The 15,204-nt window shown below is 36.2% G+C and overlaps 1 protein-coding gene across 1 annotated transcript in view; it reads right to left on the bottom strand.

Annotated features, from left to right (window-relative positions):
• Positions 1–15,204, bottom strand: part of SLC38A11 (solute carrier family 38 member 11) — a 56,351-nt gene that overhangs the window by 17,001 nt on the left and 24,146 nt on the right. Inside the window, exon 8 of the mRNA XM_047869143.1 lies at positions 480–550. Coding sequence (XP_047725099.1) covers positions 480–550 — 71 coding nt within the window. The remainder of the gene's footprint in view (positions 1–479; positions 551–15,204) is intronic.

Raw genomic sequence — 15,204 nt, 5'->3', positions numbered from 1 at the left:
CTCTTCATGTCACTCTTGATATGAACCAGGCCTATCCAACTTTTCTCTCCTATTTTCCATTTCCTACTGGCCTTCCAGTTTTACGGGAAATCTAAACAACACTATATTTCCAGTCCATGGCTTCTTTTCCAATCTGGGATATAACAGAGTAGCTTTAGACATCTGGCCAATTTGTAATACTTTGTGTGCAAGGTTTTGAAGAAGCACATAACAACACTTGCTCGATTTTCAAGTTAAGAAACAAGATGACTTTAATGAGTTGTCTGCATGAGGAAGAGACTTGTCCAAATTAAATCAAACTTTAGTGATGAGTGAGAAAAGTTTGAGCCTAATTTTATGTTGGCACAAACTAGATCATATGCTGCTAATAGGAAGTCTAAAACTTAGGACATCTGCTCTCCAGACACAAATACGAAACTTTTTTTTCATTATACAGAAGCCTCCATATTGAGAAAGGGCCTTTGAAACCATATACTCACCAAACGACATAACACCAACAGCCTGAATGGCGTTGGGCTTTGCAAATACCCAGGCATCTTCTGTTTTTGGTCTAGAAGATAAATCAGGTATTTAATGAATGATCAAACAAACACAAGCCTAAGCATATCAGAGAACACAAAATGCTGTCACAATAAAAACTGAGTCAGAAATTAATACGGGGCTCCCATTAATCTTCCTTAATTGTGAATAATTTCTCAGGAACATGAATGTAATGGTAACCTTGGTCCTCTAAAATGCATGTCAAATGCTTGAAAAGACTGTTTGTACATACATAAAATATCCACTGACTACTTAATTTTGTGACTTTATTTAGTCATCAACTTAACAAGATACATTGGTTATGCACTCATCATTTAAGATACTCACTGAGGGAAATACAAAAATTCATAATGCAATGTTCTTCCTCAGTTAATGAATGCTTCCCTTCATTCCCCTTCAACTCATTCTCCAGGCTCATCCTACCCAAGGGAAATCCATAGTTGGCAGTACAGTTTACTCAAGAAGGTGGACATGAACTAATATTAATTGAGGATGTACTTAACTGTATTCTGGGAGCTATCCTATGATATCTCAATCTTCATAATAACACTCAAGAGTTACTGTCACCATTTAATATATTAGGAAAGTTAAGCTCTGGGTGGTGGTGTAACTTGTCAAGCTTCCACAGATAGTAAGTGAAGAAGTTGAGATTTGCTGCCCATCCATTTCATACTGAACTGTCAGTGGCCTCAAATTCTTACCTGTGGAAGTACTTCTCAAAGACGTTTTGGAACATATGAACTTTAAATTACCCTATTCCTTAGCGTAATTAAAATATTTGTCAGTCTGTCTATTGGTAGAGATTGGTCTCCTGGTTAACATATCCCTGAATAATGGTGAAGAGCCTAGGTTCCAAGGTCAGATAGCTGGTATTAGTCTTCTAGCCACTTCTACCTATTAGTTGGGTGACCCTAGGCAAGTTATTAACCTTTCTGCATTTCAGCTTTGATATCTATAAAATGTGGGTAATAATAGTAGTAACTACTCCATTGAATGATTGTGTGAACTAAATGAGATAAAATATGTAACTCTTCTGGAAGAGAGCCTTACATATAATAAGTGTTCAATAAGTGGTCACTAATATTATCAGCTTATTATTATTGTAATTCATTGTCATTTAATAAAATGTAGGGAAATGTTAAAAGATGTCCGGCTTCCCTGAAAAAGGAAAGGCTTGAGTGAAACCCAAAAGAATACACTAGGACAGAAGAGGGGAAAAGAGGAAGGAGGGTCGTAGAAAGCAAAAAGGCAATAGCTGTACACCCACCTAATTCATAAATTTGTTATTCATTCTCTGCGTAAAATAGGCACACAAAAAAAGTCTCATTTGCTTTGTCAAAGTTAGTGGGATTTCTGCATTATATCGATTTCCCCCCATATTTGAAATGAGCAGTTACACAAAAGAACTAGCTAGCCTACAAGGGAGGCCTCAGGCTGTTACATGGCTTGCCGTGATTCCCAGTTTTTTGAGTGGGAGCTGCTGCCACCTGCTGCCTCCACTGTTCTTACTGCAGTGAACATCGACTGGGAACAGAGTACCTGTCAAATTCCAACGTTAACATGGAAAAATACATAGTTTGTCCATGGTCTTTAAATAACGATGTAGAAAAGCAGCACTAAAAATTACAGAAACTTGGGGGTGCCTGGGTGGCTCAGTTGGTTAAGCGTCCGACTTCAGTTCAGGTCATGATCTCGCGGCTCGTGAGTTGGAGTCAGGCTCTGTGCTGACAGCTTGGAGCCTGGAGCCTGCTTCGGATTCTGGGTCTCCCTCTCTCTGCCCCTTCCCTGCTCATGCTCCGTCTCTCTATCTCTCTCAAAAATACATAAACATTAAAAATTTTTAAAACCAACAAAAATTACAGAAACTTGGAAGATTTTAAACTTTTTAATAGGTTTTAAAATATCTACTTTCTCTTGCTGTATTTGCACATGGATAATACAACTCATTTTTCCCTTCAGTACAGATTATGGTACTGTTCTACTTTTTATTTCTTTTATTGGTAATAAAAAGGTAGGAGTTTGATTTTCATTCTTCTTCCTCCACTTAAGTTTTTAAAATCTTTCCTGGTCCATATGTTTCATTGAATATATTCTTAGATAAGATGGAGTGTGAAACAGTACAAAGAGACAATTTTGATTTTTTTGTATTCAGCTTAGTGATGTTGATTTCATAAGATGAAAAATACCAAAAAAAGATGTTACTGATAGAATGCATGTGTGTCCAAATCTAGGTAAAGAGAAAGAAAGAGGCATTAAATATAGCTTTCCAATCTTTTATAAAAGAGCCTGAAATTAGTTCCAGAATCAACCAGCTATAGACACATGTACGTGCAAGTGAGAGTCAGGGAGAGGGAGAGAAAGTTTCTCAGTATATTTTGAGATTTCTGAAAACTTGATACCCATCGTGATTGAGAAAATGAAGTTATAAACTGTTCTGATTTTAGACTAGAGATGCTGAAATACAAAATGAAATATTATCAAATGTAACAAGCAATGTATAAGAAAAAATCCTGAGTAGGCAGAGTTTTTCAAATAAATGCAAGGGTTGTTCAATAACAAAAATCTATTAATGTAATTCATCTCATCAACAGATTAATGGAAGAAGAAAGCTTATGAGCATTTCAGAATCTGTAAAAAAGCCTACAATCCAGTATTTCATTTGAAAAATATGCTAAGCAAACTATTAATAAAATAGAACCTCCTTAACCTTATAGGAATACCTACCAAAATCTATAGCAAATGACACACTTAAAAGTGAAAATTTAGAAATATTATAATTAAAGGTGAAAACCAAGTAAAGATCTTTACTATCACTGCCTCTGGACTATATTCCTAGAATTTCTAGCTAATGCAATAAAACAAGAAGTCATAAGATATGTAATCATTGGAAACGGATAAATTATTTGTACCCAATAGAATTGTGTACACAGAAAACTCAGGGGAATTTACTGACAACCTGTTGAAATTAATAAGAGTATTCAGCAAGGTCACTGGATATAGGCTTGATACACGAAAATCAATAGGGTTGATGTACATAAATAAGTAAAATATTTTTTTAAAAGGCAGTGTCAATAAAAACACTACATATTTTAGAAGATATGCATAACCTTAATGGCATGACATAATTTTAAGGAAAGATACAAATCAATGGAGAGATGTACTGTATCCATATATACGAATAAGAGGACTCAATATCATGTAGATGTCAGTTCTCCCCCAAATTAATATTTAAATTTAAAGAATAAAATATGATATTCAAGGAGGAAATAATTTTTTAAAAAACCCATAAAAGCAACGTAAAGATTGGTAAACATGAGAATGTTTGTATAATAAAATAATCCATATACAAAGTTAAAATATAAAGATAAGCTAAACACTTGGAAACAAGATTTGTTGTGTATTTAAGACATTCCAATAAGCAATGAACAACAGTCAATTGACAGAAAAGAAAATGAGAATAATTATGCTACAAGTTTCTCACTTTCCTTAATAATCAAAGAAACTCAAATAAAATCCATACAAACAGGCATTTCACACTTAATTCAACCATAGAGATGTTGATAAATTGCTGGGAAAGGACAACTTGCAATTATTATGGAGAGAACTGTAAATTGTAAAACACTTTGGAGAAGAGTTTGATAATATCTAGTAAAGCTGAAGGCACTCAAAACTTGTGAGCAAACAATTACATTTCTACAGATATGACCTAGGCTAGGAAAGTGCACACATGCACACACACAAAAATATGGATAAGGATGTTCACTACTACGTTGTTTATATTACCCAAACTTTGGAAACTCTCTCAATTTCAAGCAATAAAATTGATAAATAAATCCATAACTAAAATATGACATAAACAAAATTGTGTGCTATAAGAACAATGAAAAAGAGTCACTCAGTACTAACTGTATCAAAATGGAAATATATGAAAAATAATACTGAAGGAAAAATCATGAATTATAGAAGAGAATGTGCAATATTTTTACCATAGTGGTTATTTAAAAAAAAATTGTTTTAATGTTTATTTATTTTTGAGACAGAGAGAGACAGAGCATGAATGGGGGAGGGTCAGAGAGAGGGAGACACAGAATCTGAAACAGGCTCCAGGCTCTGAGCGGTCAGCACAGAGCCCGACATGGGGCTCGAACTCACGGACCGCGAGGTCATGACCTGAGCCGAAGTCAGACGCTTAACCGACTGAGCCACCCAGGCGCCCCTACCATAGTGGTTATTTATATATATATTTTACAAACATACTAATCAATACTAGATATTATTGTCAATACATAAATGCATAGTAAAGTATAAAAGCATAAACAGGAATGATTTAAGCCAACTTAAGAATAATAGCTATCTCTAGAGAAAGAGAAATGAATTGACTTTTAAATATGATAGTCTATTGCTGGCAAATATTGGCAATAAATATAGAAAATTATTTCAAAAGAATCTAGCCCAATTTCTGCTTCCCAAACTTTGTATGATTATACAATATTTACTGCATAAAACCCTTCTGGATCTGAACCTAATTTTTAACCATAAATTTCCACAAATATTCTACAACTGAAACTACATTCTTCCTGTTTTCCAGTCACTCATTCAATTCATTCAATTTTCAACAAGTATTTATTGGCCACTACCTAGGTAGCAATTACTGTTTTAAATTGCTGGGGATCGTGCAGAAAAAAAAAAAAGATGGAAGAAGTCATCTTGGTCTATATTCTATATCACAATTTAGAACAGCACTATATAATAGTGCTTTCCATGATGACAGAAATGTTCTATATCTGTGCTGTCCAATATGGTTACTACTAACCACATGTGGCTATTGAGACTTTGAAATTATGGCTAGTATGACAGAGGAATTAGTTTTCAATTTATTTAATTTTATTTTATGTAATTTAAATGAATAGCTACATGTGGCTAGTTGCTACTATATTGGGCAATACAGATCTAGAAGGAGTCATATTGATAACTTTTGTTCAGAGACGTAATTATTTCCTAATTTCTAAAAGAATTAAAGAAATTACCCAAAGAGGTTTAATTTTTTTTCCTATAGTGTAGCTTACGTTGTAAATTTCAGCTATTATTTACCACTTGAATTTTCTGAAAGGCAAGTAGAAGAATGGAAGAATTGAATATAACAATAAACAGAAAGAGTACTTTTTTTAACATATAAAGAATCATGGATATCAGAGAGTCTTCAAAATAAAGCAAAAAGCAAAAGCAAAAAAAAAAACCCAACAAATTAAAATTGTTATCATGAATACAGACATGGCAGAAAAGATATAGTATATTGTAGTCATGCTGAAATACTCTGAAATATGAATCAATGAAGTGAAATTTAATTTGTTATTACAAAATGATTACAGGATTCCTTTTTTTATTAAAATTTTTTTAAATCTTTATTTATTTCTGAGAGAGAGAATGAGAGAGAGAGAGAGACAGAGCATGAGCAGGGGAGGGGCAGAGAGAGAGGGAGACACAGAATCTGAAACAGGCTCCAGGCTCTGAGCTGTCAGCACAGAGCCCAACATGGGGCTTGAACTCGTGAACTGCTAGATCATGACCTGAGCCAAAGCTGGATGCCCAGCCAACTGAGCCACCCAGGTGCCCCTCCTTTTTCTTTCTTGAATTTTAAAGTATAATTCAAAATAAATTACCTGTCAACTGGGAATGGCTTTCAAATGATCATTCAAATTCAAACATATTAATTAACATACAACTCTTCTAGAATATTTATTTTGTACAAAAGGAGGCAAGTCTTCTTCTGAAGAAATCCCCAAATAAGAACTACTCCCCAGTTGTCTTTGGTTTAGATTCCTCTATTGCTACTGTTGAAGTTTATTTCCCTGAGGAACTGAAACCAACTGCATTCACTGGTGTGTGTCTAGAGTTTGCAATGGAAGCCAATAGTTCTGAAATTAGTCCATTGAGGTCGATAGCGTCTCTTCAGTAAGTGTTATTGTTACCTGCTGATGAATGGACTAGCTTTTTACCTCTATTTGGCTCCTACCTGCTTCTTTTATTTACTGTGATTATTTTCTGGCTACAGACCAAACTGTGGTTAATACTAATAAAGGACAACTAAAACAACAATGAACTTAATTTCCTCTATGAAGGACAACCTTACAGCTGAGAAAAACCATATGGAATACAGAAAGCTGTAATGGAAAAAAATACGGGCTTTGAGGTCAGACAAACCTGGATTTAAATTTTAGCATTATGATATACTAGCAGAGTGCCTTAGGGCAGATTACTTAATGACACTGGTCACAATTTTGTCTGCACATTATTAATAATTCTCCACATTATTATTAATAATAATTCTCCACATTATTAATAATTCTATTTACATATCTGGCACAGGGTTAAATAAGAAAATGAATGAGTGTGTTATATAGTGGACAATCAGTATTGGATAAGACCTCCTTCCCACTCTTTCTCCCTTTCCTTGTGTTATCATTAAAGTAACAATGCATGCCTTAGTCTGGCTGTAAGAACCTGCAAATACATGAAATGCAATCTTCATCATAGTATTCATAATTCCTTCAGAGAATAAAGGGACCTTGAGGAGGTTGAGCTATTTTATTTAAAATAAGTGAATGATTAATCTTGAGAATAGACACATATGCTACCAAATAGGCAGCCATTTGGTTGATAATGATGAAAAAGATGAAAAGGCTCACTTATGCTTTGGATATTCACAGTAAATATTCAGTATTCTATCCCACATACTGATTTTCTGCACAACTGCATCTGTCAAACTGGTGCACCTTCCAGCTGCCTAAGGCCATTTTAGACAATCTCAGGGTACATGGGGCTGCTCACCTTACTCCAGGGTTTATATCTTAGTGCAGCCATCAGTCTCCCCAGCTGAGCTGGGGCTCTGTGTTGATATGATAAATTTTGCTACAGTGGTGTGGAGACTACCACCAATGGAAGATAATTAAACGTTTGAATAAAAGAGGGCATTCATTAAACCTGAAGATATGTGACATCTAAGATGAGTAGAGAGGCAAACTGCCTGATTATTTAATTACTGGATAATATCTTAGACTAATCGCTTAAAAGAAGAAAAAAACAGTTAAAAATTAACCTTTTGCATTTTAAAGCTTCTATCTACACATACATGCACGCATGAACACATACACAAATTAAGGGTTATTCTTACTATTTTTTTGTTATTTCAATTTCAAATTATAGAAAGGGTTTATTCTGTCCATATTACTAAAAGTTCTTCCTTTTGTATTTTACCACAAAGATTATAAAAGAATATAGTTATATTTTATCATTGGCATTGAGAAAATAGAAGTACAGTGACATTTAAGTTTATTTCTTGAACACTTACCACTACCTTCTTAGAGACAGTCAGAGGCTACCTACCTGAACAGGAAACTTAAGAGTTTCACTTTGTGGAATTACTTGGGGGACCTGCATTTTGTTTTAATAAGGTGAAATGGCCTTACACATATTATAAACTCTTGAGGCATGTTTGTGTGTGTGTGTGTGTGTGTGTGTGTGTGTGTGTGTGTGTGTGTCATAGTTTTTGGAAGCAATAGGAAATAGATCTCTCACAATTTTTACCATATTGAATACACAGTAACTTTTGCTGAATGCATAAATGACAGGCAGAAATAATCAATTCCCAATTTTGGGTGCTAGAGAAATACCCAGTAAAACAAGATAAAATCCTAGTCATTGTTTTTCACAGCTATCTCTTCCCAAAGCTATAAGTTAATTGCCAATACATACGATAGTTGTTCTTTCTTTTATTTCCTAGTCTCTTGATCAGGAACAGCATAATAGCAGCTGTAAACTAAGGGATAGGGAAGGGGATTAGATAATCCAGTAACTGGATACATTTTGAGATGGGACTTTCTAACCATCCCCTACCTGTACACCTGTATGGTAAGGTCTACTCCCTTCATGGCATAGTTGCAAGCCCCACAAAAAAAGGAAATATACCTTCTTTCTCTCCTCAGACCTTATGAAAATGATATTAAAGGAATTTAAAATGGGAATAAATTCATGGGGGAGGGGATAATGGAAAAGAGACATCAGTGGAGAAGACATTTTGAGAACAAGAAAGCAGATGCTTACATGGTTAGCTGCTGAGAATGGAAGAAGTAACAACCACAGAGAGAGAGCTAATGATGAAAAAGAGCTGATTCCTTTTGCAAAACTTGTGTGTGTGTAAGACAACAGAAAGCTATGTGGGATGCCCTGGAAAATGGAGAAAATAAAGAAAAATGAAAGATATGAGATCCTGGATATTAGGCATCTAACACAAAAAAGAGGATGACAGTGGGGCTGCAAACAGAAATCAATCCATTCAGAAAGGAGCAACGGGGTGGAAGGCTAGAAGGCTCTGAGTGGGAGGTCTCCAGGAAAAAATAAAGAAATAAATCGGTAGATTATCTAACATGTTTGAGCATTTGAAGAAAGAGTAACAAAATGATCAAAATCAAAAGCTAAACTAGGACAAAATATTTGCAAAAGACACATCTCATGAAATACTGTTATCCAAAACACACAAAGAACACTTAAAACTCAAGAATACAAACAATCCAATTAAAAATGGGCCATAGAGCTTAACAGACCCCTCACCAAAGAATACATACAAATGGTAAATAAGTATATGAAAAGATGCACCACATCATATATCATCAAGGAAATGCAAATTAAAACGATAATGAGACACCACAACACACTCACCAGAATGGCCAATATCCAGAACACTGACAACCCCAAATGCTGGTGAGGATGTGGAGCAACAGGGACTCGTTCATTGCTGGAGGGAATGCAAAATCACGCAGCCACTTTGGAAGACAGTTTGATGGCTTCTTACAAAACTAACATACTCGAAATATTCAACCCAACAATTGAATTATGTGTTATTTACCCAAAGGATTTAAAAACTTCTGTTCATACAAAACCTGCACACGATGTTTGTACCAGCTTTGTTCATAACTGCCACAACTTGAAAGCAACCAAGATGTCCTTCAGTAGGTGAGCAGATAAATTGTGGAACATCCAAACAATAGAATATTACTCAGTGCTAAAAAGAAATGAGCTACCAACCCATGAAAAGGCATGGAAAAATCCAAAATGCATATTGGTAAGTGAAAGAAGCCAATCTGAAAAGGCTATATACATATTGTATGATTCTATATTTCATTATGGAAAAGGCAAAACTATGGAGACAAAAAAGATCACTGGTTGGTTGGTGTTGGAAGGTTAGGGGAAGGGGTGAATAGGTGGAGCACAGAGGATTTTGGGGGCAGTGAAAATACTCTGAGTGATAATACGATGGGTACATGAGACTATACATTTGTGCAAATCCACAGAATGTACAACACCAAAAGTGAACTCTGATAGAAACTATAGGCCTTGATGATTATGATGTACTAATCTGGCTCCATCAATTGTAACCAATGTACTACTCTGATGGGGGGTGTGGACAAAGGGAGAGGCCACACATGTGTGTGGTTAGTGGGTATATAGAAAATCTCAGTACCTTCTTAACTTTGCTGTGAACCTAAAACTGCCTCAAAAAACTCAAAGCCTTACCAAAAGAAAAAAAAAAAAGCTAACTTGGACGTCCAGCTAAATCTGGTTAGAAACACAATCAAAAGCAAGTATTAATTCTGGGGGAAAAAAAGTACACAGGAATAGAAATATAACTAATTTTGAACATGGTGTTATATCTCCACGTACTAGGATATGGTCAAAAGGAAAGATAATTTGAGAGAGATAAATCTTTATCTACTATATAGGCAAAGAGTGAGAATCCAGAAATAACAGTTACAAGCACATTATGCAGAGGTAAAGATGTAAATGTCAAAAGATACAGATGAAATAGAAAAGGATTTGGTAAAAAGGTTTCTCTATTTCATTAAAACCCATTTGTAATATTTGATTTTGTAAAAATATATGAATGTATTCTTTTGAGAAAAAATAAAACCAAATAACAGCAGTACTGGGAAGAAGCAGGATCCTATAAAATGTCTTACAAAGTTTCAAATGGATCATGGCAACATAATGGAGGCTTACCACCAGGTTCAGAGGATTCAAGACATAATGCTTCAAGTGTTTTAATATATTTTTTTATTAACACAAATAGAGACTGGCTTATGGCAATTTGCAACCTTGGTACAGCAAATTACTTTCAAAACAATGACAGCTTCTCTTACTCCGAAAAAAGAAAAAAATCCAGTCAGATGCTTAATTATATTCTTTTTAGAAACGTTTTGTATGTGTGGAGGGGGATGGGAGTGGGGAGGTTCAGGGACATAAATTCACTTTGCAACATCATTTCCGCTTGGATTCTTGGATTCAGACATTTCATCCTATTTTGAAAGGCAAGCTCCACCTTATCTTCACAACAGCTAAGCATTTATAAGGCAAAGCAGCAGAAAGCCGGTCCTATCCAATGTATCTCTAGTCTTCACAGACTTATGAAAGCAAGCTTCAAGGGGATTGCTTCTGATCCTGAGCACATCACACCTCTGATCGAGAGGATCAAACATGATACCTCTCTGTGGTACCTGCCCAAACTCTTTTCGGCTACATATAGGCATACAATCATACAATCTCGGCAGAGCCTGCTTTTCTGTTAAGAGATCCTTACATATTAACCTTGTCAGCCAGACACATCTGAGAGTTAAGTGCTCTGGCAGGCACACAAACAAAGGCTCCACATTTCCTGTCACACCACAAGCTATTAATGATATAGGCAGGTCTGCCCATTTCCCCAGCTTGGGCATCAGCTGACAGCTCTCTGCCACCTCCTTGCTCCCAGCTCACATTTCTTCTGATTCTCTTCTGTAAACAATTGTGGTCTATGTGAACACACAAAGCTGTTCAGGAAAGTTCTTGGGAATCACTCTAAACATCAAAGCTGATCCTTTTTTAAAAAAACAAATTTTACACCAAGCTGATCTTGAACTAAAATTTACATAAAACATTATGCTGATTTTTTTTTGCCAAAATATAATTTTTATTTTTTATATGAATTATATGAAAGTTTGCACAACGTGGTACCATTAACATCACAAATACTTCTTGTTTTCCATTTGGGACGCCCATCACTTTTGATTCTTATTCTATTACCTACTTATTTCTTCTTTCCCACTATTGGTTCCAATTCCTCTGTGAACTCTTCAAAGTTGGTGTTAACTGTTTTTGTGAGTTGGGACTGAAAGGGCAGAGAGTGGGTGGGAGGGGACAGACTGAACTTTCGGGTAAAATGAAAACTTGTTAGTATTATGAGTGTTGTCTGGGTTCTCTACTTTGTTTTTCATGAAATGTTTTTAAATTAAAATATAACGTGGGTTCATATTAAAATAAAGGTAATTTCATGGGGCGCCTGGGTGGCGCAGTCGGTTAAGTGTCCGACTTCAGCCAGGTCACGATCTTGCGGTCTGTGAGTTCGAGCCCCGCGTCAGGCTCTGGGCTGATGGCTCAGAGCCTGGAGTCTGTTTCCGATTCTGTGTCTCCCTCTCTCTCTGCCCCTCCCCTGTTCATGCTCTGTCTCTCTCTGTCCCAAAAATAAATAAACATTGAAAAAAAAAAATAAAAAAAAAAATAAAGGTAATTTCAGATGTGAGCTCCAGATAATTGTTTCCAGTGGGTTCCACTTGGGTTATGCCATTCTTCACCTTACACATTGTTCCTGTACAATCTTTGCCATACCAGACTCTCCCTAAACTCAACCTGCATTTCCAAAACACTGAATGACTTCTACTCCTTCATTTTCTTCCCCATTCCAAGAGCTACTCAAAATCAAGATATTAAAATATTAAACGTTTCCTATGATTTTCCCAGACCTGCTTCCTCTCTGAGTTAACAACTTAAAAGAAGCAAGCATCCTTCCTCTGTGTTTCCATAACACCATGCTCATAATTCTATGAAATAGTCTATTGAGGTTATCTTTTATGTATTTGTCTTCCCTACCTCACTCCCCAATGAGTTATATGAGACCTGCAGAAAGGAACTGTGCTATATTGATCTTCACAGACGTATATCCTAAACAACTGACCCGGTAAGCGAATGCTTACTGACTGAACTGACTCTCCCATTTTCTCCTTTTGGTGGAGAGTTCTAGGCCATCTAACAGTCCGGTTGTCCAAGCTGGACACTCTGACATCAATCTCCTCTTCTTCCTCTTCTTCACTTCTACCAGCCTTTTTGTCTTTTGCCTGGATGCTTGCTATAGATAGACTCCTTCCGAGTCTTTGTACCTCTATCTATAGTCACCTCTGCTGTAAGATTAGTCCATTGATAGGGAGACTTGCTGCAGTTGCTCTCCTGCTGAAGAAGCTCCAATGCCCCATCAGCTAAACAACAAATTCAAATTTCTTAACACTACACATGAAGCTTTCCTTCCATGTTGGTCTCTGCCAGCCTGTCTATGGTCATTTATTTGCATAGCCTAGTCAAACTCTCAGCTCAGAATCACCAAAGTCTAGTTACTTCCTAAACACAGAGGGCTACGTAGGTGGTGGAGATGGGAGAATGGGGGTCAGTGGATTAGGAAAGCACCATCTTCAGTAATTTTTCAAATGAGGTAACATGAGGTTACCTTAAGGATCTCTTAAGGTAACATGGAGACATGGCTGTTGTTAAAACTGTGATAAAATATATATTTGAGGAATGATTTAAAGCAACATAGAGTTTTTGGGGAAATTCTCAAGGGCAGAACTTTATTTTCCTTTGATAGTTCCCAGACCAGTGGCAGTATCCCTCCTAACCTTGAACTGCTTCTGCCATTCTACACATCACATGTTAAAGACATCACATGTCTGGGCCTCACACACTTCGGCCAATAGTAGCTTCCAACCTCTCCCCATTTTCCTTTTTGACCCAACTAACATTAGTACATTTTTTTTTCAAGCAGGAGATCATATATTTTCTTATCTTGAAATATTATTACCTGCCTGCCCAGGTTGGGCTAAGGGCCCTGTCTCTGTTTCTAAGCTCTTTCCCATAATTCTACTGATCATTATATTGAAATTATCTTTCAAATGTCTGTTCTTGCCATCCATAAACTATAGGTATAGGTATTTAAGGTCAGGGACTGTCCTTTCTTCATCTTTATAGCCTGAACACCTAGAAGAGAGACTGACATTAGCTAGACTTTTCACAAATGCTTGTCGACTGGAAGAACAGACTACTCTATTTTTGCCCTTTGTTTGTGAATCACACCACATGCCAGTCTGGCTTCTCACTGGAAATAACAGACAGGTGAAAAACTCACTATGGCAGCCATTTAAAAAAATAATTGATGATGAGTAGAATACATTCTTAACACCCAGTAGCCTAAGCGGTTCCTCCAGCTCTGCTAGCACAGTGACTGGATGAATCTTTCCTGAGAATACATTGTCTTGCAGCTGTTTTTTCCTATTTTCATGTAGACTCAAGTCAAACGATGGATCTACTTGTTGCTTCATGTGAGCAATCTGTCTGGCAAAACGTACCAGTTCTAACACTGCTGCAGAACTTGGAATCAAATGGTATTTTAGTAAATCAGTTAGCTAATTTTGCTGGCATGGAAGTAGGCTTAGGAAATTTTTCTTTGACAGGGAATGTTTTTGCATGAAATTTTTATTGTCTCATGATAATTTTTACTGGCTCATTACTTCAAAATTATAGTTAATCTCCAAATTGAAGCAATTAAAAGCAGAAGGCACAAAGTTTCATTCATTTATTCCACTAATCATTCAACACTCTTTTGCTGCAATTCTAATTCTGTGTTAGGTTCTGTGCTGAGTCATGGGTATATGATGTGAAAAGAGCTAATGCAATCCTGTTCTCACGGAGCTTGCAATTGTGGGAAAGGGATAAAATACACAAGAAAACATAAAATATGAATAAAGATAATTTAACATATAGTGTGATTATTTCATTCCTATGCATGGATCCCTTCTTACTTTCCATGGAGAAACTTCTAAATATAACCAACTAAAATATTCATGTTCTGAACATACCTTTGTCTACCACACTTTCAGATAATAATCTCATCTCTGAAAAAATATGGGCATGCACATACAAATGCCCTTCTCTGGTCTTCAGAATGTATCCATATTTTACTCTCCATACTTGATCTTATCGTTTCAAGAGGAAGAAGCATCCCAGTTCCTCGTCAGGGATTACTCTATATTTTAAATTCCAACTTTTCAAGATCTCCTGGGGGACTTGGTTCCATTTTTTGGCTCGACCTGTAACATGCTCAATATCTCCCATTGTAAAAACAAAAATGTATCTGTTAGAGTTCTTCCTGTCTCAAGCTACTGTTTTGCCATGTTACTTTCATTCATTGATGCTCTTAAAAAACAAAAAGAGGTGGGTATGTATTTGCCCAATTCACTTCCCTACCATTCACTTGCATCTTACTTTTCTCTAACCTGATGTCCACTAATATCATTTGACTGATGTTCCTAATGGTTACCAGTAACCTCCTGTCACCTGAGGTGGACATCCGTAGCTTGTATCATACAGTGGCTACTCCCTCTTCTCCTGGCATCATTGCCTTGACTTCTTTTGGGACCACTTTTTCCTCTACTCTCAATCCATGTGCTTTAGTGGGAGTGACCCTATCCTTAGCATTAAGGGTAGGCATGTAACAAACACAAGCAAGTCAGCACAGGCTATGATGATAGAGTT

This window comes from Prionailurus viverrinus, chromosome C1 (assembly GCF_022837055.1).
Source record: "Prionailurus viverrinus isolate Anna chromosome C1, UM_Priviv_1.0, whole genome shotgun sequence".
Classification (NCBI taxonomy): Eukaryota; Metazoa; Chordata; class Mammalia; order Carnivora; family Felidae; genus Prionailurus; species Prionailurus viverrinus.
Note: the sequence above shows the minus strand (reverse complement) of the source record. Positions and strands in the feature narration are given on the sequence as shown.